At 39.3% G+C, this 27,331-nt stretch overlaps 1 protein-coding gene across 1 annotated transcript in view; it reads left to right on the top strand.

Annotated features, from left to right (window-relative positions):
• The window catches only part of LOC120538756 (cytochrome P450 2B4-like), a 49,005-nt gene extending 23,868 nt beyond the window's left edge, over positions 1-25,137 (top strand). Inside the window, exons 7-10 of the mRNA XM_039768209.1 lie at positions 1,332-1,473; positions 7,170-7,357; positions 14,740-14,881; positions 22,305-25,137. Of these exons, the coding sequence (XP_039624143.1) occupies positions 1,332-1,473; positions 7,170-7,357; positions 14,740-14,881; positions 22,305-22,492 (660 nt within the window). The 3' untranslated portion in view covers positions 22,493-25,137. The remainder of the gene's footprint in view (positions 1-1,331; positions 1,474-7,169; positions 7,358-14,739; positions 14,882-22,304) is intronic.
• Positions 25,138-27,331: the final 2,194 nt, after the last annotated feature.

A 27,331-nucleotide genomic window follows, 5' to 3' on the forward strand; every position in this document is an offset into this window, starting at 1 on the left:
AAGCCACTGGGTAATTAGCTAGTTTATATATATTTTAAGGCTTTATAAACCCTTCCCACTCTCTTATTAACCTTTCCCACTCTCTTATTAACCTTTCCCACACTCTTATATACACTTCCTATGCTCTTAAACACTTTCTACACGCTTAAACCTACGTAATTTTAACAACATATAAAATTATATATGGGTACTCACCAGTGAAGTGTACTACAACTTGAATGATGAAGATGATGAATTAGCTGTGCTGTGTGTCAGCTGTGTGTAAATTCAGTCTTTTACAAAAATTTCACAAAAGCACAACACTGCAGAGCAACATTATGTGCAGCGATCAGACGTCGATGTGAAGTGGACAAGGCAAGATACTGAATGCATGGCCACAATGTGGGAGAGCAAACAGACTGATGCTACGGTCACTGAGCCAATCAGTGCCCAGGATACAGAACACAGTGCTCTGGTTGGTCGCCTACCATCCATCAGCCAATAGCAGAATCCCACAATATAGAGAAAAATCCACGATACAAAATTATTACACATTCTAAGGCCCTTTTTTTATCTATTTAAAAAAACCACGATACAGTGAAACCGCAATAGGTGAACCATGATATGGCGAGGGATGACTGTAATTGACTTTGCTAAGTAGTCTTCAAAGAAATATCAACATACAAATGTAAAGCAATGCCTTCATTTGACAGGATTTTTTGAATATTTGACATTCTTATTGATTGTCACCATGCATTTCTATTTCTGGGAGATCAGTAAACTTAACAAATTTCAGGAATCAATGTTCTTTTTTGTTAATGAAATAATGTCTTAAAATAAACTGGACATAAAATACCAGACATAAACAATGTAAAGTAACAAAGAAACAAGTAGGCAAGTGGTTTCGGCATATGACCCGGGCAGTGTTGTATGTGCTTCATAAAGACATTTTTATTATTCTGAGCATGTCTAATGTGGCTTCGTGGCACAACATTATTGCTTTGAACACCAGGTCTGGTTGCTTTTTGTTTTTATTTACATATTTTCCCTGAGCCATTGTGGTTTTGTCTTCAGATACTTCAGTTTTCTGTAAAAACAAATAAGTTACATAGGTAATTACTGAATCCAAGTGTTCAGTGTTGGCGTGTGCTTAAGTGAGCCCTGGGATGGATTCCTGTCCTATAGTGGGTTTTCTTCCTCTTATTACTCAATTCTGCCCACACCTCCAAGATTACACTGGTTTGAGAAAGTTTTGTTATGTTAATCTTTATTCAATAAGAAATTATTTGAAAATAATGAACAGTCATCTTCATTTGATAAAATGTTGATTTATTTTTCTCATCTTGTTTAAGGAAAGTCACAATCCAGACACAGAATTTCACTTTGACAACTTACACATGACAGTTTTAAATCTCTTTACGGCGGGGACGGATAGCACCAGCACCACACTGCGATATGGACTGCTGATCCTCATGAAATACCCACACATCCAGGGTAAGGTGTTTTCAAAACGCAAAGGACACTTATGAAGAAAACCTGTTGAAGTATTTCTACACTGCATTCAGCAGTATAATGTGAATTTTGTTTCCAGGCAAATACCAATAAGTTAACAAATAGATAGATAGATACATACAAACACACACACATACAAACACACATACATACATACATACATACTTACTTACTTTATTAATCCCCAACGGGAAATTCACATAATCCAGCAGCAGCATACTGATACAAAAAAAAAATTAAATTAAAGAGTAATAAAAATGCTGGTAAAAACAGACAATAACTTTGAGTAATGTTAACATTTACTCTCCTGGGTGGAATTGAAGAGTCGCGTAGTGTGGGGTCTCCTCAGTCTGTCAGTGGAGCAGGACGGTGACAGCAGTCTGTCGATGAAGCTGCTCCTCTCTCTGGAGATGATCCTGTTCAGTGGATGCAGTGGATTTTCCATTATTGACAGGAGCATACTCAGTGCCCGTCGCTCTGCCACGGATGTCAAACTGTTCAGCTCTGTCCAAACTGTCCAAATGATATTTACACAATATTCTTACTTTTTAAACAGGCATAGAAAATTACATGACTAATGCTCCATATGCTGCAACAAAATTAAAAACATTTGGTAAAAGAACAAGTACAGGTTCTAGGGATGTAAAGGTATTGTATATACCGTCGTACCGCAATAGCAAATTTTTTCGATACTACCGTGGTCGCATGACTCGATAAAACGATAGGTCTTCTGAGAAAAGTTTGCTCAGGCGAATGGAGCGAATGGGAGGTAGCGGGAACTACAATTCCCATCAGCCCAGGCGTGGCCATCATCCTTTGCGGTCTGTTGTCGCTACAGATCCAGTAATGCGGAAATGGCGGGTGCTGCTAGTAGCGGCGAAGGAAAAGAGATGGAAATGGTCGAACCTAAAGCGGGTTTTAAATCGGATGTGTGGAAGCATTTTGGTTTCTCTCTGAAAAGAAACGAGAAAGGAGAAAAGGTGACAGACAAAGAAAATACGGTATGCAGGCACTGCCAGACTGTGATGAAATACAAGTCGGGGAATACGACTAACATGAGGAGCCATTTGTTAAATCATCACTCGTTACTCGTTACGTGAAGATACGAGGAGCAAAATCCAGTCGGGCCAAAAGACTATAAAAGAAGCGTTTACAGCTTCACTCCCCCACAACAGTGCGAGAGCACAAGAAATCACAAGATGCATTGGTGAATATATAGCCAAAGACCCACGGCCCTTTTCGGTGATGGATAATGAAGGTTTTAAGAGGTTAGTAAACATGCTGGAGCCAAAGTATAAAATCCTGTCGCGGCCACACTTTAGTCAAACTATTTTACCAGCTCTTTACAAAGAGACAAGGGCGAAAGTTGCACAGAGCCTCAAGCAAGCAGAGTGCATCTCAATCACCACAGATGGGTGGACTTCATGAGCTACTCAGAGCTATGTTACCATCACAGCACATGCTATGACAACTGAATGGGAGATAAAAACTTTTGTCCTACAGACACGGGTACTCTTTGAGTCACACACTGGACACAACATAGGCGAGGTGTTAAAATCTGCTGTTTCAGAGTGGGAGCTTGACATGATTTACAACAACAATCGCCAGGGCATCGCTGTGGTTACTGAAAACGCAAGAAACATGGGTGTAGCGGTGAAAGAGGCTGGTCTGTCCCCACATGTAAAGTGTTTTGCTCACACCTTAAACCTTGCCACTATTTCAGAAAAAATAATATATATAGTAGTAAGACACAAAAGACATACACTGCTAGAGAATTGTAGTGGCAATTAAATATAAATATGTACCCAGTTATACAGTTATAATTTTTTTTCCTATTTTAAGCTTCAGATATCACAGCAATCCACACAATAAAACTGGGAAAACACATTTATGGTGTATAATAACATAATATGGATTAGGGATGTAACGGTATCAAAACTTCACGGTATGGTAATACCTCGGTATGAATGGCACGGTACGGTATTTATTGAATCATTTACAGGAAAAACAAAACTAATGAAGAGACTCGAAAAAAAGTGCCAGAAGTGTTTATTAAACAGTTTACAAGAACACTGAACATATAAATGGCATACAAATTAGCCATCTATCTGTAAACTTTGAAACAGGAACTTCAATTTTTCAATTTTAATAACAAAAAATTATTAAACCATGTAAAAAAATAAAGTTTCAATTTAGTATTCTTGAAAACTCAGAAAAAATAAAAATAACAGCCTACTTATTGCAGCTGGCCCATGTGCTGACTGAATATTTGAGAACACTCACCTCATTCACTCACACACTCACTTATTCAGACAGAGACAGTTTTTTTTAAGGAAAATTAGCATATCAACATTATCTGGTAAAAGCTGGGATCTCTGGGCATTTACAATGTCCCCTGCAACAGAAAAAACCCTCTCACTTGGGACTGAGGTTGCTGGGACAGAGAGATATGACGTGGCCAAGGTTGACAGCAGTGGGTAACGTTGTGCATTGTCTTTCCACCACTCGAGAGGACAAGCCATGAGTGAAATAGAGGTCTCTTTGCGGTACAAGTCAATGTCTGCATCAATCTGAGCAGTGTGCTGTGTTCTGCTGTCCCCTTGACTAAAAGAATCCCCAAGGAGATCTTCAAGAGCAGTCTTTTTGGATGGAGGAGAGACACCTCCTAAAGCATGTGCTTTTTGTGGCAGGTCAGTTTTTGAGTGTCCAGCTACATGTTCATGGCTGCCTGGTGCTGCACCTTCCTCTTCACTAGGGTTCTGCAGAAGCATTCAGAGTTACAAAAATTTTAAATGTTAGACACGCACACATAATTTTTGTAAATATTGGGAACTCTAAAAAAGTCACACACACAAAGTATTTTTAAACAAATACCTGGTTCTGCATCTGTGTTGCTTTTAACTTGAGCCTGTTGAAAATTTCATCCCTTTCGCTGTTATTCAGATGGGGGAGGGCCCAGAACCGGGGGTCCAACGCACTGCTCTCATACAGAAACTCTGCTTGCTCCCCTTGGTAACGGTCTGCCAAATCATTCAGTATTGCTGCCTTCATTTGAGAGATGGTGTTTGAGTCTACATCGCACGGTGCCATGCTCACTTGAATCATGTGTTTGAGAGGCATGATAAGAGAGATTGTTGGTCGAGATTCGTCGCACAGCACAGTGGTTGTTTTTTTCAAGGGTGTGAGAAGTTTAACGATGTCCTCAACATCTGCGATGTCAGCTGCGTCTAGAGTGTCTATTTCACGTGCATTGCTCCTGACTTCAGAACTCAGTAGGGCTGCAGCAATTGCCTGTTGTTGCTCCAGGTAGCGCTCAGTCATGTCAAGTGAGCTGTTCCACCTAGTTACTACATCCATTATCAGTTTATGTACTGGCAGGTTTAACATTTACTGCTTGGAGGTCAGCACAGCTGTTGCAGTTGAACTGCTGCTACACGCCTCACTCTGCCAAGCAGACGACTGACACGGTTTACCTTCAAACCTGCCTGGGACGCAAGGTTTAAGGTGTGAGCAAAACACTTTACATGTGGGGACAGACCAGCCTCTTTCACCGCTACACCCATGTTTCTTGCGTTGTCAGTAACCACAGCAATGCCCTGGCGATTGTTGTTGTAAATCATGTCAAGCTCCCACTCTGAAACAGCAGATTTTAACACCTCGCCTATGTTGTGTCCAGTGTGTGACTCAAAGAGTACCCGTGTCTGTAGGACAAAAGTTTTTATCTCCCATTCACTTGTCATAGCATGTGCTGTGATGGTAACATAGCTCTGAGTAGCTCGTGAAGTCCACCCATCTGTGGTGATTGAGATGCACTCTGCTTGCTTGAGGCTCTGTGCAACTTTCGCCCTTGTCTCTTTGTAAAGAGCTGGTAAAATAGTTTGACTAAAGTGTGGCCGCGACGGGATTTTATACTTTGGCTCCAGCATGTTTACTAACCTTGTAAAACCTTCATTATCCACCACCGAAAAGGGCAGTAGGTCTTTGGCTGTATATTCACCAATGCATCTTGTGATTTCTTGTGCTCTCGCACTGTTGTGGGGGAGTGAGGCTGTAAACGCTTCTTTTATAGTCTTTTGGCCCGACTGGATTTTGCTCCTCGTATCTTCACGTAACTTTTTGGGGTGATGATTTAACAAATGGCTCCTCATGTTAGTCGTATTCCCCGACTTGTATTTCACCACAGTCTGGCAGTGCCTGCATACCGTATTTTCTTTGTCTGTCACCTTTTCTCCTTTCTCGTTTCTTTTCAGAGAGAAACCGAAATGCTTCCACACATCCGATTTAAAACCCGCTTTAGGTTCGACCATTTCCATCTCTTTTCCTTCGCTGCTACTAGCAGCACCCACCATTTCCACATTACTGGATCTGTATCGACAACAGACCGCAAAGGATGATGGCCACGCCTGGGCTGATGGGAATTGTAGTTCCCGCTACCTCCCGTTCGCTCCATTCGCCTGAGCAAACTTTTCTCAGAAGACCTATCATTTTGTCAAGTCATGCGACGACAGTAGTATCGAAAAAATTTGCTATTGCGGTACAACGGTATATACAATACCTTTACATCCCTAATATGGATACATCACTTTGTCTATCTCTGTGTAAGTCATTGTAAAATGAGGTTTTATGATTCAACTAATGTCAACAATAATCAAGGTAAGATTGTTTCTTATTTAAAATGTTTATTCCTATGAAAACCATTAATTTGATATTTTCACAATTATTAAACTATTATTAAAAGGAAAATGTGTTGAACACTACTCAGTTTGTTGCAGTTTTGGCTTGATTGACACTATATGAGGAGATTCTCTTTCCATTCAAAATGGGAGTATAGCGTTCCTGGGAAAATGTGCACACTGTAACCAAATATGACAAGCTGGTATGGTTAAGAGTTTACATTTAGTGATTTCTGCTGTGATTTTTATACATGGTGAGTTACAAATTCAGTAGTTCGCCTTCAAGCGCTCCTGTCAGAAGAAGCTGAAAAGAGCATCCTATTTTGTAATGTGCTGGAGTACTTGATTTTATGCAATCATGTCTGCAAATTTCTTTTTTTCTTTTAAAAGCTTTCTTTACATTGGTATTATGTAAGTCAAAATGAACCCCAACGCTTAGAGGGAAAGAGCATTTAATGTAGTAATCTCTCTATCGGTGCAAACTGGGAAACATATTTTATATGTAGGTATCTATATAATGCATCACTTCTGCATTCCCAAAAATGGCTTGCATCAAAGTTGACATGGCAGCAGAAATTCCTCTACATGTGTGTGGCACAAGGAAAAATTATCCAAATACTTGCCCTTAACATATTGATATGCCACATCAAAAACATTTCATTCACTATGTTTCTTTTTTCTCCCGACCTCTAACCCTCTCTATGTCTAGCAGACACTTGAATGTGCAATGTTTCTTTTAAAGCATTTCTTCTAAAATGACAAGGCAGCAAACGGGGAAGAATACCAAATGCAGAATCTGTGTAAAGTAATTTTATTGTCTAAGCGAGAATTCCAAATTGCATGGTTAAGAGGTAGATTTTTAATGTGTAAGGGATAACTCTTGCAACTATGAGGACAGCAGAATGCAATGAAAACTATGGCGCACTCATCTTATTTATTAATTTAATTATTCAGTGAACCAGAGCTTCCGATTTTATGCTAATCTTCTTGTTTCTTTCAATTTAGAAAGGGTCCAGAAGGAGATTGACTCTGTGATTGGACAAGACCGTGCCCCAGCCATGGAGGACCGGAGGAAGATGCCCTACACTGATGCTGTACTGCATGAAATTCAGAGGTTCATTGATTTTGTGCCTTTAAATATTTTTCATATGACGACAAAGGACACTATCTTCAGAGGCTACTCCATTCCAGCGGTAAGGCTCAACCTATACTTCAAATTAATGTTATGCACATCTTTGATAACTTTCCTATTAAAAGACACTTTCAATGAATCAAGTAAGCTTTAAAGTTTGTCTTTCTTGCATCACTTTTTATAAAATTGATTTAACCTCCTTAAGAACAATGCTTTTAAAGCTATTACAAAATGGCATAGAGGTGCATAGTTGATCCTGCTGCCTCAAGAATTCAGTATTCTAGGGTTAAATCCCATGTTAGATTGCTGTGTTTGTGTGTGTATATCTGTATCCACTTTAATAAAAGGGCAAGCATATTTGTGTCTACCCAGTTGCTATGTCTTTTATCTAACTTTTACATTTTATTTGCTTTTATGAATCCCTTTCTAAATCCACCTTAATAAAAGGACAATTGCATCTGTGTATGTGTGTCCCCATCCACGTGCTATTTTTCTGTTACCATAGATCCTGGAATACAAGCCGACTCGGTATATTAGCCGACCCCCTTCTCTACCTACTAAATTACATGTATTTGCCGATGACTGGTATTTAAGCCGACCCCCTTCTCCAAGCAAAATTTTCAAAATTTCCTTAAAAGTGTCACTTCAGGTATATTTATCATGTTTATCGGCAAGAATTTGAGACTGCCGGCAATTTTTGATGGAAACCAGGAAGTAACTGCGGAGAAGTTTGGTAAAATTAAACCTTTGTGTTGAAATTATATACGCAAATACGGTACATCGGCGGATGGATTTCCAGAGACTCGTTATAAATTTGATTAACTTAAATATGCAATACAGTGGACCCTTGACTTATGAACTTAATTCGTTCGCGAAGGCTAACCCATAATGCGTTCCGAACCTCCCACTGCAACACTTACTTAACCTTTTCATAATAAAAAAGGGTTGTATAATGTGCATAATTCACCAAAACACCAATAATTTTTCTAATGTGCTAACCAAAAAGTTATAAAAAGTGCCTAGCCTACCAGAAGTAGGCTAGATTAAGCTAGGAGCATGGCGGCGAGCATGGTCGCAGCAGCTCAGTGCTCTCCTTTTCAGTGCACTTTTTTGTACTTTTTTTTTTCCTTGTTTGTGCACGATCAGTTCGGCGAACATCCGCTACATCCGTCAGAACCTTATAGACATCGGTGTCCAGAGCCAGACATCTGTTTCGAATGTTTTTCATCACACGCACAACATCCCAGACAACATAGCGAGACCAGCGGGTTCTCCGTGGATTGTTGTTGGGTCTAGGACACGACACATACGGAGGAGGGAAAGAAAGCAGAAGCGGGGCCGCAGATCCGGCATTATGCTAAGGCTAAAAAAACAACTATATAAGCCCTATACAGAACTTTTTTTCTGCACTGAAGGAGCTGCTTTTAATCTCATTGTAGATGTGTATAGTGACAATAAAAGGCATTCTATTCTAGAAACAACAATTTCATACTGTACTCAACATTTAATTTGACATCTTTGGGCTGCAGGAAGGGAGGAGGAGGAGAATGAAACGGAAGGTGGTTATTGTTTAGAAGGAGCCTCCTTATGCAAATCTTTTCTTTGTAAAATTGTCGAGATGGTGGATTTCGACATGCTGTACATATTAGCGAGATCGGTCACACGAACAGCGCTCTCATATTTCCACACAATTTCCATCTTCGTTTCGATTGTGATCGCTTTCTTTACCTTCTCTTCCTTCCTTAGCAATTATGTTTCTTGCTTACATGGTCTTAATGAATTACAGTATATATATAGGCAAATCACTGCAATGACCGAAATTACATCCACAGACACATGTACAGTATCTGGGCTCTGACTGACGCTACTAACGCTCTCGGTTGTTTGTTTACAATCGCGCAAGCGGATACACGTGACCGCATCCGGGTTGTAACGCAACATGTTGATCGTAAATCAAAACAAAAATTTTTATTTTAAACTTCCCGATAATTTATTATAAATTCTATTAATAAAATCAACAACTAAAATGCTTTTTTGAATAAATTCTTTATTTAATTTAAAGTACCAGCATGCAAAGTTACTTCTTCATCTGAAAGATGGCTCTGTGGTTTCGTCATTATTTACTTCCGATTCATCGGCAAAACCGCATTGCGCTGGAAATCTTGAATCTGAAACGATACTCATTGTATAAACCGACCCCCAAACTCCAAGCCAAAAATCTAGGACGAAATTCTCGGCTTATATAACGGGATCTACGGTATATGCATTATGCTATAGGATTTCTAAAAGCAGTGCCATCTGTTTAAATGAACAATGCAGTGCATTTAATTACTATGTGCATTACAAATTACTTCCAAATGACTTGCATTGCCAACTTTAGTTCTGAATACACTAAGGTCTATATTGATTACTTAGATTTTAACTTGTCTTAGATGGGTAGCACAGCTAGTATGTATATGAATCTACTATATAGTAAAACTCTATGGTCTGTGTGTCCAGCCCCTCTGAGCAATCTGATTGGTCAGTATGGCTTTGGTCTGATTGGTCAGTTTGGATTTGGTGATGCAAAAGAGGAAGAGTAAGTATGATGTGCACAAAGAGGAGTAAAGATTTACGAGGCACGCCAAGATTGTTGCCCTCAAAGACAGCAAGTACAAAACCAGATAGGAGGTAAAAAAGTCTTGAGAAGCAGCACATGTGAATACTGAGGAAAGGTGCTGATGGTGCACAAAATATTTTTTTTAATTATTCTGTTACCTGTCTTTAATAAGTACCTTGTTTATATGTAGATTTTCTTCAAATTTAATCAGTTGAAATGCAGTGAATTACCTAAAATGGTTTAAAGTTAAGCAGTAAACTTCCAGAGGTTTAAATTTAAAGTTTAGGTTAGCAAAAACTGAAAAGGAAATGTCAGAATACCAGTAGCGGCATACTGCACGATAACGTGCAGTGAATACACTTGACTTATAGTTTTCATCCTCTTTCTTTCTCTATACGTTTACCATTCGTTTGCTCAGAGGTTATGCGCTTGCGGCTTCCTGAGCAGCTCTTCTTTTCTCCACCCCAGCGGCCCGCTTCTTCTCTTCTTTCATCAGCATCTTTTCGTGTTATAACTGATTAAGTCAGTGTTTGTGTTGCAATTTTTCTTAATTTTTCACTTAAGCTGGCACTTAAGTGTTCAATCTGCCTGAAGAATGATTTAAGATAAGAAGATGTAGGGGAAGCGCAGGTGGTAGGGATGAGAATGGCAGCCATACGCATACACCGCACGGCCACCCTGCTGCTCGCTGCCAAGAGTTGATTCTACAATAAAATGAAAAATAAAAAGAGCAATAAAAATCATCACTCTGAAAGCGGACAGTAGAGGTCACGTAGTATATGTGTACCAAATTTCAGGTCAATACGTCAAACAGTTTGCGAGCTGCAGGTGATTTTAAATCCATCCATCCATCCATCCATTTTCTAACCCGCTGAATCCGAATACAGGGTCACGGGGGCCTGCTGGAGCCCATCCCAGCCAACACAGGGCACAAGGCAGGAACCAATCCTGGGCAGGGTGCCAGATTTTAAATCCTGGACAGACAAATGGACAGCCACGGTAGCGTATTATATAAGAAAATTTCAAATAGGCCTTCTTCAGGGAACAACTAATAGGTTACAAAAATAGGTAAATTAAGCCTTGCTAGCTGAAGAAAACAATTTGCACAAGTATCCCAAATTGTGTTGATAACTTAAAAACCCTCTGTCTGTCTTTAAACAGAGTTGGAACAGACTGTGTTACTACACCTTCTGAAGTACTACTTGGACAATAGCCCACTGTAGAAAGTTATAAATTCCAGTGATAATGGCAAGAAAACAGCAGTTAACAAATTAAATGAGACAAAGCATTATTACACTTTCAAGTGTAGGCTTTTCATTTTGAGGAATTGCAAAAAAATATATCAAAGTGTCAGCGAGTACAGTGGTGTCCTATACAACCCAAAGGCAACTAGAAACTAGAAGAAACTCTGATTAGAAGAGGTTTGGTAGAGTCACAACCCAATTAGAAGACAAGTTTCTCAGTGTCACAAACCTGCATGACCTCAGGCACCTCACAGCACAACAGCTTCAAGCACAGTGTAACAGTGGTTGAAAAAAAAAACAAGCGTCAGTTTCTACCGTGAAGAGGAAACTTTATGCCACAGGTTTGACAGGGAAAGTGGCAGTAAGAAAACCATACCTTAAAGGACAAGATAGGGCCTTGAAATACCAGCTTTGGACTACTGCAGACTGGAAGAAAGTCCTAAGGGCAGATGAATGAAAACTTGAAATCTTCGGTTCGTCATACAGAGGAGGAAGTGTGGTGGTGTTGGGCTTATGTGTTGAGGCAGAGTTGATGACTTGCACAGAGTGACTGGCGTTCTGAATCACAAGGGTTACCACAGTTTGGCTGTAATGTCATCAAAAGGTGGCTACTTTGATTAATCAAAAATGTGAATAACATTTTGAACACTTAATAATATCTTCTCTTTGTTATTTGCCATTTTTTATTTGTTCTACGCCTTGATTTCATGAATCATTAAGACATTAAACTGCGAGTGTTCTAAAACTGGGTAATGTGTGTGTCATTTGATGGTGTGCAATGTATCATTAAGACCTCTGCGTTTTGCCTCCGGAGTCGGTAGGGCCTCTCGGACGATTAAAAATATAAATATTATATATGTATAATATAACTCGCCAAGGGATATATATATATATATATATATATATATATATATATATATATATATATATATATATATATATATATAAACTGCTCAAAAATTAAAGGAACACTTTGAAAACACTTCAGATCTCAATGGGAAAAAGAAATCCTCCTGGATATCTATACTGATATAGACTGGGTAATGTGTTAGGAACGAGAGGATGCCACATCATTTGATGGAAATGAAAATGATCAACCTACAGAGCCCTGAATTCAAAGACGCCCCAAAAATCAGAGTGACAAAATTATGTGGCAGGCTAGTCCATTTTGCCAAAATTTAATTGCAGCAACTCAAAATTGAACACAGCACTTTGTATGGCCCCTGTGTTCTTGTATACATGCCTGACAACATCGGTGCATGCTTCTAATGAGATGACAGATGGTGTTGTGGGGGATCTCCTCCCAGATCTGGACCAGGGCATCACTGAGCTCCTGGACAGTCTGAGGTGCAACCTGGTGGCATTGGATGGACCAAAACATAATGTCCCAGAGGTGTTCTATTGGATTTAGGTCAGGAAAGTGTGGTAGCTAGTCAATGGTATCAATTCCTTCATCCTCCAGGAACTGCCTGCATACTCTCACCACATGAGGCCAGGAATTGTCGTGCACCAGGAGCAGCAGTAGCTCAGTCGGTAGAGCGGGTGGTCCAGCAATCGGAGGGTCGCAGGTTCGATCCTGGCTCCGAGCATGAGAATGCAGCTGTTGTGTCCTTGGGCAAGACACTTAACCTACCTTGCCTGCTGGTGGTGGTCGGAAGGATTGGTGGCGCCAGTGTTCGGCAGCCTCACTTCTGTCAGTGTGCCCCAGGGCAGCTGTGGCTACATAGTAGCTTATCATCACCAGCGTATGAATGTGTGTGTGAATGGGTGAATGACTGTTGTGTTGTAAAGCGCCTAGGGGGGTTCTTGAACTCTAGTTAGGCGCTATATCAAATACAGGCCATTTACCATTTACCATTTACTGTACCAGCATAGGGTCTGACAATGGGTCCAAGGACTTCATCCTGATACATAATGGCAGCCAAGGTGCCTTTGTCAAGCCTGTAGCGGTCTGTGTGACCCTCCATGGATATGCCTCCCCATCATTAACAATCATTAACCCACCATCAAACTGCTGGATGATGTTACAGGCAACATAATGTTCTCCATGGCTTCTCCAGACCCTTTCACTTCTGTCACATGCTCAGGGTGAACCTGCTCTCATCTGTAAAAAGCACAGGGCACCAGTGGTGCATCTGCCAATTGGCAAATGCCAATCGAGCTGCATGCTGCTGGGCAGTGAGCTCAGGGCCCATTAGAGGACATGGGGCCCTTGGGTCACCCTCATGAAGTCTTTCTGGTTGTTTGGTCAGAGACATTCACACCAGTGGCCTGCTGGAGGTCATTTTGTAGGGCTCTGGCAGTGCTCATCCTGTTCCTCCTTGCCCAAAGGAGCAGATACTGGTCCTGCTGATGGGTTATGGACCTTCTATGGCCCTCTCCAGCTCTCCTAGAGTAACTGCTTGTCTCCTAGAATCTCCTCCATGCCATTGAGACTGTGCAGGGAGACACAGCAAACCTTCTGGCAATGACACGTATTTTTGGAAGTTGGACTACCTGTGCAACCTCTGTAGGGTCCAGGTTTCGCCTCATGCTACCAGTAGTTACACTGACCATAGCCAAATGCAAAACTAGTGAAGAAACAGTCAGAAAAGATGAGGAGGGAAAAATGTCAGTGGCCTCCACCTGTTAAACCATTCCTGTTTTGGGGTCATCTCATTGTTGCCCCTCTAGTGCATCTGTTGTTAATTTCATTAACACCACAGCAGCTGAAACTGATTAACAACCCCTCTGCTACTTAACTGACCAGATTAATATCCCATAAGGTTCATTGACTTTATGCTATACTCTGATTAAAAAGTGTTCCTTTAATTCTTTTGAACAGTATATATATATATATATATATATATATATATATATATATATATATATATATATATATATATATATATATATATCCTTGTCGGTACATTAGTTCTTTCCTTAAATCCTATGAGTGTGTTTGCTGTGTTAATATATGGCTCAACATAGACCCCATATGAACTTGCGTATGGGTGAGCACTTAAGTGAAGGTTGTGCTTTCCTGTTTTCTTATCTTTTTTTACATTAAAAAGTATCCTATGATAGGGAAGTATATGAAAGATGCTTTAGAAAATGAAAATTGAGCTTTGGTAAGAAATGTTAGTAATGATTTTAGGTGTATATTTATCAGCAATGTTGCTGATGATTTGTATTGAAGTGGTGTCCACTCTGTGGCCTAAGGGTTGGAACTGTTATTTCATGTTCTCGAGTTTGAGAAACAGCCTGCTGACTGTGTATGTGTGTGTGCTTGTGTGTGTGTCTACAATGCTATGACGTTCTTCTTCTTCTTCTTGGGTTCTTTGCTTTCCTGCCACATCCCAAGTGTGTGATTGTTTCCATTAAATGCCTAGAATGAATAGCCTGTGTTGGATTGAGACCAGTGTAGTGACTTGCAATGATGAGGGTATGTACTTCTTCTCCCAGTGCCCTTGTTAATGGATAAAAAAGATGTAGGTGCAGAACATGAATGAGCAGATGAATTGTTTATATTTATTATATAATGTAATAAATAATATGAATTTATTTTTAAAACCATCCATCCATATTTATATTCTTGTGTGCTTCTTGTTGGTTATGCAGGGTACAATGGTGGTCCCGCTACTTCACTCAGTATTGTATGATGAGACGAAGTGGGCAACCCCTCACTCCTTCAACCCTGATCACTTCCTGGATGACAATGGCTGCTTCAAACTGAACCCAGCTTTCATGGCCTTTTCTGCAGGTACAAAAGCTTTAAATAAATAGACCAGCAGTTTTCAGCACCGCTGCAAATTAGGAACCAAGACAGTATTACTAAGGTCTGGTTTGATTTGGCTTCCTTGGACAAACTTGAAAATGTTTCTTTCAGGGTGAAATGCAATGAATGTAAGCATTGTTTCATTGTGGAAATGTAGAAGATTTTCAAAAATTTAAATCAAGCAATTCAGTTTGTGTTGAATAATGAACAGAAATATATTTCATCAAAATGGTTTCTAACCTTTCTAAATGTTAAATGCCAAACAATAATCAGTCATCATTATAAACTGTGATAAAGGTCTAAAGGTTTAATATCCTATCTCAATAAATGATGATGGGACATAACTGTAGATTTAGAAACTGTGCCCAGCTGTTTGCACTTTTCAGAAAGCATGGGGGAGCAGGAAGATGTCTGTTCTCCTGTTGTTGAGTAGCAATATTGTGTGCTATTTTCACTACCATTTTACTTTTCATTGTTTGCATGCAACATTTCTGTCAACATAGAATTAGGCAATCTGTTTCCAGTAGGAGTATAGTGTTGTACCGTGTTAGCCATTATGGATGCAATGAGAAGTCAAGCAAAATTACACCATTTATTGTCCAGAAGAGGACAGCAGAAAGTTATTATTTAACCAAGTGCTCAGATTATTTCTAATAAAGAATGGCAGCAAATGTTAACAAGGCGCTGTGTTAGAGCTTCAGCCTCACTGATCCTACAACCAGAGTTTGAATCTCTTAAACAATTGATACATACATAGAACTTTCATGTTCTCTCAATCAGTGCATTTACATGCGCTTCAATAACTCAGTTATTCACAGAGACCTTATTCTGGGTAGAGAAATTGGGTTATTGACTGCTGAGAAACACTGGTGCCCTCCCCAGGGATTTGTTTCCTGTCTTGCGCCCTGTGTTGGCTGGGATTGACTCCAGCAGACCCGCGTGACCCTCTGTTAGGATATAACGGGTTGCAGAATGACTGACTGATGACTGCTGAGAAACCTGGTTAACAAAGGTAGATTTCTGTGCAAATATCCCAATTATATAGCCACATAAACCTATTACCAGGTTACTGTCAAGGATTTTGTAATCTACACATGTCCATTGCAGTCTGTTCACATGCACAAGTATTATGCTTTGCAAACTATTTCAGCAGCCACAAGTAGCATACACAAAATAGATTATTTCAGCCAGGAGAAGGAATAATCCATCCATCCATCATCCAACCCGCTATATCCTAACTACAGGGTCACGGGGGTTTGATGGAGCCAATCCCAGCCAACACAGGGCACAAGGCAGGAAACAAACCCCAGGCAGGGCGCCAGCCCACTCCAAAGAAGAAATAATGCAATCTCCCAAATATTTTCTTCTGTAAATGTGTCTTTGTACTTCAGAAATTGATAAATTTATGTTGATGAGCTGAAAGTACACTGCTAAGCTCAGTAACACAATCTCAGAAGCAGTAGGGTAACATGGTTAAAAGTAGTGTGCATCACATAGTCAGATTACTATTTCTTTTTTTAAAGTAATGAGTATCCTAATGCAATACTGCTTTATTGTTATTATTATAGCACCACTGGGAGTACGGCAAGAAGCACACATACTGGGTTCTTTGTTCTGTTCTGTTGTACAACTGAGCCCTTCATAGTGTGCCAAGAGCATTCTGGAAACAGACACTTGTAAATAAGCCATAATTTTGACTAAACCTATTTTTAAAACACAAGAAAATCATCACAAGCACTAAGCTTATTTTCTGATTCATGGTGGTCACCGATGATATTCAAGTCTTTTTTTTTTTTTTTCCACGCCGTTTAATGATGTAGGGTCATTTTGACAAAGGACAACTCCAGAAGATTATTAGCACATGTAAACACAGATATTTAAGAAACCAGTTTTCTGCCTTAATCCTCCAGGGTTGTGTGGGCATGTACTGAAAATGCACCGAGTGTCTTATTGGGCTCTACACTTTTCCTTCAGCAACACTAGACTAAGACTGCTACTCTTTATTGTCATTAAAGATATGTACAAGCTAATAATGTGTGGCAACTCCTATGCAGCTACCTAGAGTTATATATCACATTAAGAAGAAATAAAAATATAAATTATAATTCAATAGGATGAACATAAATAATACAGTAGAATAATTTAATAAATAATAATAAACATAATAATGACATAAATAACATAATAATAGTGGAGGAGTTTAAGTATCTCGGGGTCTTGTTCACGAGTGAGGGAAGAATGGATCATGAGATTGACAGGTCGGATCGGTGTGGCATCCACAGTGATGCGGGCTCTGCATCGGTCTGTCGTGGTGAAAAAAGAGCTGAGCCGTAAGGCAAAGCTCTCAATTTACCAGTCGATCTACGTTCCCACCCTCACCTATGGTCATGAGCTATGGGTAGTGACCGAAAGAACGAGATCGCGAATACAAGTGGCTGAAATGAGTTTTCTCCGCAGTGTGTCTGGGCTTTCCCTTAAAGATAGGGTGAGAAGCTCAGTCATCTGGGAGGAGTTTAGAGTAGAGCCACTGCTCCTCCGCAGTGAGAGAAGTCAGATGAGGTGGCTCGGGCATCTGATCAGGATGCCTCCTGGACGCCTCCCTGGTGAGGTGTTCCAGGCACGTCCAACCGGGAGGAGGCCCCGGGGAAGACCCAGGACACGCTGGAGGGACTATGTCTCCGGCTGGCCTGGGAACGCCTTTGGGATTCTCCCGGTAGAGCTGGACGAAGTGGCCGGGGAGAGGGAAGTCTGGGCTTCTCTGCTTAAGCTGCTACCCCCGCGACCCGACCTCAGATAAGCGGAAGAGGATGGAGGATGGAATAAACACTGCATATTGCTATATAATATAATATAATATTGTCCTTAGTGTGTGTTTGGTGTGGGTGTGTGTGTGTGTGCGTGGTCGCCCTGCGTTGGGCTGGCGTCCTGCCCAGGGTTTTTTTTCTGCCTTGTGCCCTGTGTTGGCTGGGATTGGCTCCAGCAGACCCCCTTGACCCTGTAGTTAGGATATAGCGGGTTGGAAAATGAATGGATGGATAATATAATATAATATAATATAATATAATATAATATAATATAATATAATATAATATAATGCAGCAGTGGTAAGTAAAAATATAATGATCTATGAAGCCCATTCAAGTTTATGCCACAGTCTACTAACTTTACTCTTATTTAAAAGCACAGGAAAAATGTACAGGAAGTAAAACCAGATTTTGATGTTGATAGATGATTGGGGGTTAGAGAGTGTTATTGACAGGGGTTTAAGAGGTATTAATGAGTGTCGGAAAGGTGAGAAGACATGCCCTGCAATAGAAACTGTTTTTTATTCTGCTTGTATGTGCTGTGATGGCCCTGTGCCATCTGTCAGATGGCAAAATGACAAAAGCATGATGACCAGAGTAAATCACATCCTTCCCTATGCTGGTTGCCTTCTTCTGTAATCGGAGAGCATATACATTGTCCAGGTTTGGTAATTTTGTCCCAGTAACCGACTGAGCTGCTTTCAGCGCTTGCTCTCTGGTGCGTACCACTCAATAGCTTAATAGAAGAACATACTGTGGATAGTGCAGCAGTAGAAGTTTATCAGCAGTTGGGCCTTTTCCAGTTTTGTCATGAAAAAATCCACTTGTCAGGCTTTACTTGGATGTGCATGGTAAGTTTAACCATTTTTGATGGATGTTCAATGTTACACAATAGATAGTACCAAGAAGAAAATATAATGTTTTATAACAGCAAAAAAAAAAAAACCCTCTATAAATACACACCAAAATTGCTAAAAAGAAAAAAGCTGACTTGGCTAGAGATAAAAAAAGTCACAGTGAGGCACAGTGTCATTTATAATGGCCATCACTTTTTTCTTCCTTCCCTCCTCCACTACCTCCAGTAAATACAGCTTGTATTCCATAACCATGCCTGTCTTTTTTATTAACTTGTTAATTCAGTGTCTCTCTCTTGAAGATACAGTGGTGTGAAAAACTATTTGCCCCCTTCCTGATTTCTTATTCTTTTGCATGTTTGTCACACAAAATGTTTCTGATCATCAAACACATTTAACCATTAGTCAAATATAACACAAGTAAACACAAAATGCAGTTTTTAAATGATGGTATTTATTATTTAGGGAGAAAAAATCCAAACCTACATGGCCCTGTGTGAAAAAGTAATTGCCCCCTTGTTAAAAAATAACCTAACTGTGGTGTATCACACCTGAGTTCAATTTCCGTAGCCACCCCAGGCCTGATTACTGCCACACCTGTTTCAATCAAGAAATCACTTAAATAGGAGCTGCCTGACACAGAGAAGTAGACCAAAAGCACCTCAAAAGCTAGACATCATGCCAAGATCCAAAGAAATTCAGGAACAAATGAGAACAGAAGTAATTGAGATCTATCAGTCTGGTAAAGGTTATAAAGCCATTTCTAAAGCTTTGGGACTCCAGCGAACCACAGTGAGAGCCATTATCCACAAATGGCAAAAACATGGAACAGTGGTGAACCTTCCCAGGAGTGGCCGGCCGACCAAAATTACCCCAAGAGTGCAGAGACGACTCATCCGAGAGGTCACAAAAGACCCCAGGACAACATCTAAAGAACTGCAGGCCTCACTTGCCTCAATTAAGGTCAGTGTTCACGACTTCACCATAAGAAAGAGACTGGGCAAAAACAGCCTGCATGGCAGATTTCCAAGAAGCAAACCACTGTTAAGCAAAAAGAACATTAGGGCTCGTCTCAATTTTGCTAAGAAACATCTCAATGATTGCCAAGACTTTTGGGAAAAACCTTGTGGACTGATGAGACAAAAGTTGAACTTTTGGAAGGCAAATGTCCCGTTACATCTGGCATAAAAGGAACACAGCATTTCAGACAAAGAACATCATACCAACAGTAAAATATGGTGGTGGTAGTGTGATGGTCTGGGGTGGTTTTGCTGCTTCAGGACATGGAAGGCTTGCTGTGATAGATGGAACCATGAATTCTACTGTCTACCAAAAAATCCTGAAGGAGAATGTCCGACCATCTGTTCCTCAACTCAAGCTGAAGCGATCTTGGGTGCTGCAACAGGACAATGACCCAAAACACACCAGCAAATCCACCTCTAAATGGCTGAAGAAAAACAAAATGAAGACTTTGGAGTGGCCTAGTCAAAGTCCTGACCTGAATCCAATTGAGATGCTATGGCATGACCTTAAAAAGGCGGTTCATGCTAAAAAACCCTCAAATAAAGCTGAATTACAACAATTCTGCAAAGATGAGTGGGCCAAAATTCCTCCAGAGGGCTGTAAAAGACTCATTGCAAGTTATCGCAAACGCTTGATTGCAGTTATTGCTGCTATGGGTGGCCCAACCAGTTATTAGGTTCAGGGGGCAATTACTTTTTCACACAGGGCCATGTAGGTTTGGATTTTTTTTTTCCCTATATAATAAAAACCATCATTTAAAAACTGCATTTTGTGTTTACTTGTGTTATATTTGACTAATGGTTAAATGTGTTTGATGATCAGAAACATTTTGTGTGACAAACATGCAAAAGAATAAGAAATCAGGAAGGGGGCAAATATTTTTTCACACCACTCTATGTTACCAGTCGAGCACACCACAGCACAAAAAAATCTGTAAAAAAAATTGTAAAACATGTAAAGGATGTCACTACCCACATTACAGGAATGCAGTCTCCTAGTAAAAGAGGGTCTGCTCTGTTCTGTCTTATGTTGTAGTTCCTCTGTGTTATGAGACCAACTTGCCACTGATGAAGAACACAAGTATTTGTAACAGTGCACCACCTCTACATCCACTCCCTGAATAGTGACCAGACATAGAGACCCTTTGGTGTGGCGAAAGTCAATAATCAATTTCTTGGTTTTGCTGCATACGGTAATTTCTGTACCAAGAAACAAAGTTGTCCACTTGACTCCTGTACTCGGTCTCATCACCCTTATCAAGAAAGGGACATCCTGAGCAAATTCCTCTGCTTAGGCTAACTAGCAATTTTAAAATGACCCAGTATGTTCGTGCCCTCGACAAAAGGCTTGCACTGTGTCCTTGTACCTAATCTTTCCAGGATAGACTTTAATAAATGGGACTTTGATTTAAATTGAGAGAGTTTAAAAATTAACATTTTATTTGGATAGAATATATTGAATTATTTACTTGAGATATTTACTGCAAAGCCCTGCGGTGGGCTGGCACCCTGCCCGGGGTTTGTTTCCTGCATTGCACCCTCTGTTGGCTGGGATTGGATTCAGCAGACCCCCGTGATCCTGTAGTTAGGATATAGCAGGTTGGATAATAGATAGATGGATTTACTGTAAAGATCTATGCATGTATGCTGTACTTTTACATTAGAATTCTTTAAGGCAACAAGGCAATCGCCCGATGCAGAACTTTGGTCAAGGCAGCATTTTTATGAGTATGACCATAAGAATTTCATACACATGATGTGCCTAATTAATATACTGCCTTTAAAAGGATAAGACATGTTTCTGTTTCAAAGGTTTTAAACACCTCAGAACTTCAGTTCTCATCAGTATACTGCATTGCACACTTCTAAGCATCAAACCGGTGCACACAAATTTATATACTGACATTGCCGGTTCATTTTTCTGCTTTTCACATGATGAATTGCTTGGCATTTTGTTAATTCCTGAAATCTTAAGGTGTCATCTACAGGTACAATGTTTGTTAAATATCTTTCAAGTTTGAAAATGATGTGTTTAGTTAAAATGGGCAGGTGTCTCTTAGTTGGTTGGACAGAGTTTTGAAACTGCCAGGGTATTTACAACAGGGAAGCAAGAAGGAGCAGTGATACTGAGTTTTGTTTCGCATTCACTTTCGCAATTGCAAACCTCAATAAAAGTATATTTTTGGGTCATAAAGAAGCAGCAAAGACCTTATACATTTGTGTTGGTTTTGAAGCTTGTTTTGTGTGTTTTACTAAGTTTAAGTTATCTCTTCATTTGTTTTCCAGACATTGTCATTGTTCTGCCCATGTTTACACAGATGCACTATTGTAGAAGTATTGTATTATGAATCCTGATGTGCAAAACATTTTGTATGTGGATTAAGTGTATAGTTTCATACAAAATGGGGTTGGGAGGGAAAAAATGTGCCTTGCTTTAGGTGCCATTATCTAAAGTGCTAGCCCTGGTACTCTGTGCTGTTTAACAGTTATACATTTAGAAGGGCCACGCCAAGAAGTTCAATGGCAGTTTTCTTTACATCTTTTTCTCAAAAATTCTTGCCACCTAGGATACACTACTGTACAGTCAAAAGAGGTCCTATGAACTCTGTATACACACTTTGTCTGTAGAACGTTTTGCGTATCTTGAATAGCACGCTGACTACATTGCATTTTCTTTGTTATGTCGAGTGTGTATTATTAATTGACATATCATTACTTTATATTGCAGGAAAACGCATCTGTGCAGGTGAAAGCCTGGCCAAGATGGAGCTCTTCTTGTTTTTCACCACCCTCCTGCAAAACTTCACATTTCGCCCCACAGAAGATCCTGCCAATATCAGCTTGTTGCCACATTCTACGTCTTTTTTTAAAACTCCCAAACCATACAAGTTTACGGCCATCCCACGAGAGGAATGACATCTACGCATCAAGCTGCTTAAAGTAAAAGAAAGGAATACACACGCAAGTAAACATATACTCAAATAAAATGTTTTTAACATTTTAACTTTTCATACTACTCCTACCACTACCATAGTTTGTTTTGTAATTTTGTACGTTTCTTTGTATTTAATCACTTTTACTTAATAAATAAACAAGTAATAGTTTCTACTGTGGAAAATTCTGCATAAAATGTATTCCTGTATGAACATTTGGAAGGCTCAAAAGAAACATTCAAGATTACCATTTTATAGATTTTATATCAGATTTTAATACAATTCTGCACCACATTTTGTAGGTAAACTGATTGATCAATTCTGTTTAGACCTTAACTGGGTTAGGTGGATTCTGGACATTTTAACAAACAGAATGCAAAGAGTGAGTGTTAATGGCTATTTTTCTGGTAGCCTAAATGTATCTGTTGGTACTCCACAGGGGGGCTGCCTATCACCTCTTTTGTTTATCATATATACGAAGGGCTTCAGGAGTTCACTCAAGGACCGACATACTATAACCTGAAATTTGCACACAACTCCATCACAGTGAGATTTCTAGAAAATAACGAGGACAGTCGTGGCCTATTGTTGATGAGTTCATTTAATGGCGTGATTGTTTATTTTTATTGATTAAAATTTCTGACACAATGGATATGTTTATAGATATTTAAAGTGAAGGCAGTGGTGATGGTGGAGCACTACAAATATCAAGTGACAGTTATTGATGACAGGCTAAACTTTGATCTTTACACAGAACAAATTTGTAAGAAAGGGCAGACATGTTTTTTGTTTCTTAGGAAACTCAATTGTTTTAAAGTGAACAAAGCCGTAATATCTTATTTTACCAGTCTTTTGTTGAACCTGTTGTCACATTTGATTTTATTTGTTGGTTTGGCAACCTCAGTATGAAGGCTATACACCAATCAGCCACAACAGTAAAACCACTAACAGGTGACGTAAATAACATTAATTATGTTGTTATAGTGGCACCTGGCAAGTGTTTGAATATATTAAGCAGCAAGTAAACAGTCCTTGAAGGTGATGTGTTGGAAGCAGGAAAAATGGACAAGTTCAAGGATCTGAGTGACTTTGATTAGAGCCTAATTGAGCTAAATGACTGGGTCAAAGCATCTCCTATATGACAGGTCTTGTGAGATGTTCCCAACATGCAGTGGTCAGTACCTACTAAGATTATTCCAAAGGAGGACAACTGGTATACTAACAATAGAAACATGAGTGCCCAAAGCTCATTAATGTACATGGGGAGTGAAGGGTAGCCCATCTGCTCTGATCCCACAGTAGCACAAATTGCTGAAAAACATAATGCTATCCATGAGAGAAAGATGTCAAAACACACAGTGCCAGATTGCTGTGTATGAGGCTGCTTAGCCACAGACTAGTCAGAGTACCCATGATGACCCCCTGTCCACTGACAAAAGCAACTAACATGAGCATCAGAACTCTCTCATTGAGCATTGGAAGTAGGTGGCCTGGTCTGTTTCCTTTGAGATCATGTGGACGGCTGGGTGCGTGTATGTCAGCTACCTGTGCACTTTGGGGAAAAAGGCAAGCCAGTGTTATGCTCTGGACAATATTCTGATGGGAAACATTGGGTCCTGGCATTGATGGGGATGTTACTTTAACATGTATCTAAAGATTGTTGCAGACCACGTATATCATTTCATGTCATTGATATTCCCTGATGGCAGTGGCCGCTTTCAACTGGATAATGTGCCCTTCCACACTACACACATTGTTCAAGAATGGTTTGAGGAACATGACATGGGTTTTAACGTGTTGACTTGGCCTCACATTCCCCAGATCTCAATCCTATCAAGCATCTGTAGGATGTGCTAGGAAAACAAGTTTATCCAAGGAGGCCCCACCTCACAACTTGCAGGACCTAATGCATCTGCTGCTAAAGTCTTGGTGCCATATACTACAGGAAACCTTCAGATGTTTTGTATAGTCAATGCCTTGATGGGTTAGAATTGTTTTGGAGGACGTACACAATATTAGGCAGGTGATTTTAATGTTGTAGCTGATCAGTGTAAATCATCTTAACCACATTGTTCAAATTATCAATAAAATTATTGGTCTGCAGTAAAACATTGTAATTGAGCTGTATTACAAACAGCTTAGAAAGAAGGCTGACCCAGTTCTGTCAGATAGTCACCATCCTTTTCTCTCTTAATTTTACTTGTTGCCATTAGGCTGCAGGTTTAGGTTTCTGTGCGTAATGAGCAAGAGATTTAAGAACTGTTTTATTCTCAGAACTATACACATTTTGAATTATGTTAATTGTAGGGAACCTGCTAAATTCTAAATTATTATTTTGTGTACTGTTAAAGGCAACTATTATTCTTTGTACTAATGTTGAATCTGTGTACTTATGATAACACTAGTCTTTGCTTATTTTGTTGTTATCTGTTTAACAGTGTCTTATGTTTCTGTACTACTGTGCTGCAAACTAATTTGGGGATTATGGAGTCTATTGTACCTAACCTTAACCTAACCTAATAAATTAGTGAAAAAGCTAAAACAAAAGAAAAAGAATTGTTGATAGGATTATCACCTCTTCAACTCACCTCTTTATTAAAATGTCAATAAAACGACTTTACAACAGCATACTGTCTTATGACTTTTTGGTCATCACCTGGTAGGCTTCTTTTGTCAATTTTAGGACATCATCATTTTTCTATTACCAAGTGTCAGTATTACTGCATGTGATGTATCTGTCACTTCTTATTCGTCAAGCGTCACTACTCACCTGCAGTGCATCACTTTTCATTAATCACAATTCACTTGTCACTTACCATTCATTACTCTGTTTCTTACTTCTGGCTTTTTATTTCAGCTATATTCACAATGTGAACTGACTGGACTAGTCAGAAGCAGTATGGACAGAGAAATGAAATCAAGAGACAGTTGTGGTAAAATAAACTTGCAAAGGTCAAAAATATTTTTTAGGAGTTTAAAATAGTCCACAGTGTGATCCTGGCATATCTCTATCAGTAAAGTTTTCCAGATTTTTTTCTATGTAAAAGCAAAAGGCTACCTCAAATCGTTATATTTTTAAATTGTTTGATATTTTTCAAGTCCGTTATTTCTTCAAAATCTGTATATATATAATATATATATATATATATATATATATATATATATATATATATATATATATATATATATATATATATATATATATATATATATATATTCATTTTTCAAATTTAATTATGTTCCAGAGTGAAGAATTTATTAATAAAAGATAGATAAAGATAGATAGATAGATAGATAGATAGATAGATAGATAATAGGAAAGGCACCATATGATTGATAGATAGATAGATAGATAGCCACGTCTTATTCTTTAAAACCCCTTATCAAGCGGGGTCATTTTTGTTAAATCGCTTGTAATTCGACCTCTCCAAATTAGAATCATTGCTGTTATTGAACTATCTGGAGTATAAACACATGTTTGGTCTCTTTGTAAAGGTAACATTCTCTAGTTTCACCCTTAGTAGTCAGAATCACTGTAGGTGTGACTGATCAAAAGTTATGCACATTAGAACTCACAAAAAACGAATTTTTTTGTTCTTGCCTCAGTTTTTTTATGAAAATAAAGAAAAATAAAGCTGCAGTAGATAGGTGGGGACAGAAACACACTATGTACCAACAGAATAACTTGTTGACTACTCACATTTCAAATTTGAAAAGAATACCTATAAAATGACATTTTTTACACCAGTTTTATGTGGGCATGCCCAGGGGCTTTTTAGAGGGACCATTATCCACATTTTGGAACGTATGGAAAAAGTGTAATAACTTTTGAATGCTTCAACCCACAGATATCAATGAGGGCTCTACTGAAAGCTTACACCTAAAGGAATCTATATCTACACACAGTGTCACTCTATTAGTTATGGAAATAATAAAAACAATAAAAAATACACATTTCTATGTAAAAATAGTCAATACAAGTCTTATGGGCCAAAAATATATTTATATTTTTATTTTTACTTTTTTTATAAAATGCACACAAACTATATATTTCTTTTACAAACTGTTACAACACAGCTCAGCGTTTTTCCATGTGCCACTTGATGGCAGCAATCACTAGCAAGCAGAAAGCACAAGGGCGTGGCACATGTCGCTCTCTGCCATTAGACGTCACCTGGGCCGGTTGAATACTTTCACAACGCGTACATGCATCTGTTATTTAATCGAGTGTTTATTTATGTTTATCGGTACGTTTATTCATATTTAAAATGCGAAAAAACTTGGCGAAATCACAATAAACAACCAAGCACCAGCTCTGCAGACTGGCACAAATGCCACCTTCACGCAGCTCCGATCATTTTGTTTACAAGTTAGTATGGCAAGTTACATATCAAAATGCTCGGCTGCTCATTGGCTGTAAGTTTTGAGTGTCAGTCACAGTGTCCAATCAAACTGGTAGATTCTACCTGCATTTGGAGTTTTACGTCATCCTTCAGCTGTCTGTGACACTCGTTGGCTATACGAGGTGCCAGTCAACCCCAGACCAGTCGTAATTGGCCAACTTAGGTGTCGATCAGAAGCTAACACTTCCGTGTTTCATGCGGTAGCATGGTTATAGCCGACAGAAACAAATTACGTCTGATATGATCAATAGAAATGAAAAAAAAATTACGTAGGTGGTCTCAAGTTATGAAACGTTTTCTGGAGTTTTTGTCCCTTTGAGGATATATCGTGTGTTTTGGACCTAATCGTTTTACTGGATTATATTCGCTGGAGCCTTACGGACAGAATGGGATCAATACTGCTCGGAAATATTGATGTT

The sequence above is a fragment of the Polypterus senegalus genome, chromosome 11 (genome assembly GCF_016835505.1).
Source record: "Polypterus senegalus isolate Bchr_013 chromosome 11, ASM1683550v1, whole genome shotgun sequence".
In the NCBI taxonomy this organism is placed as follows: Eukaryota; Metazoa; Chordata; class Cladistia; order Polypteriformes; family Polypteridae; genus Polypterus; species Polypterus senegalus.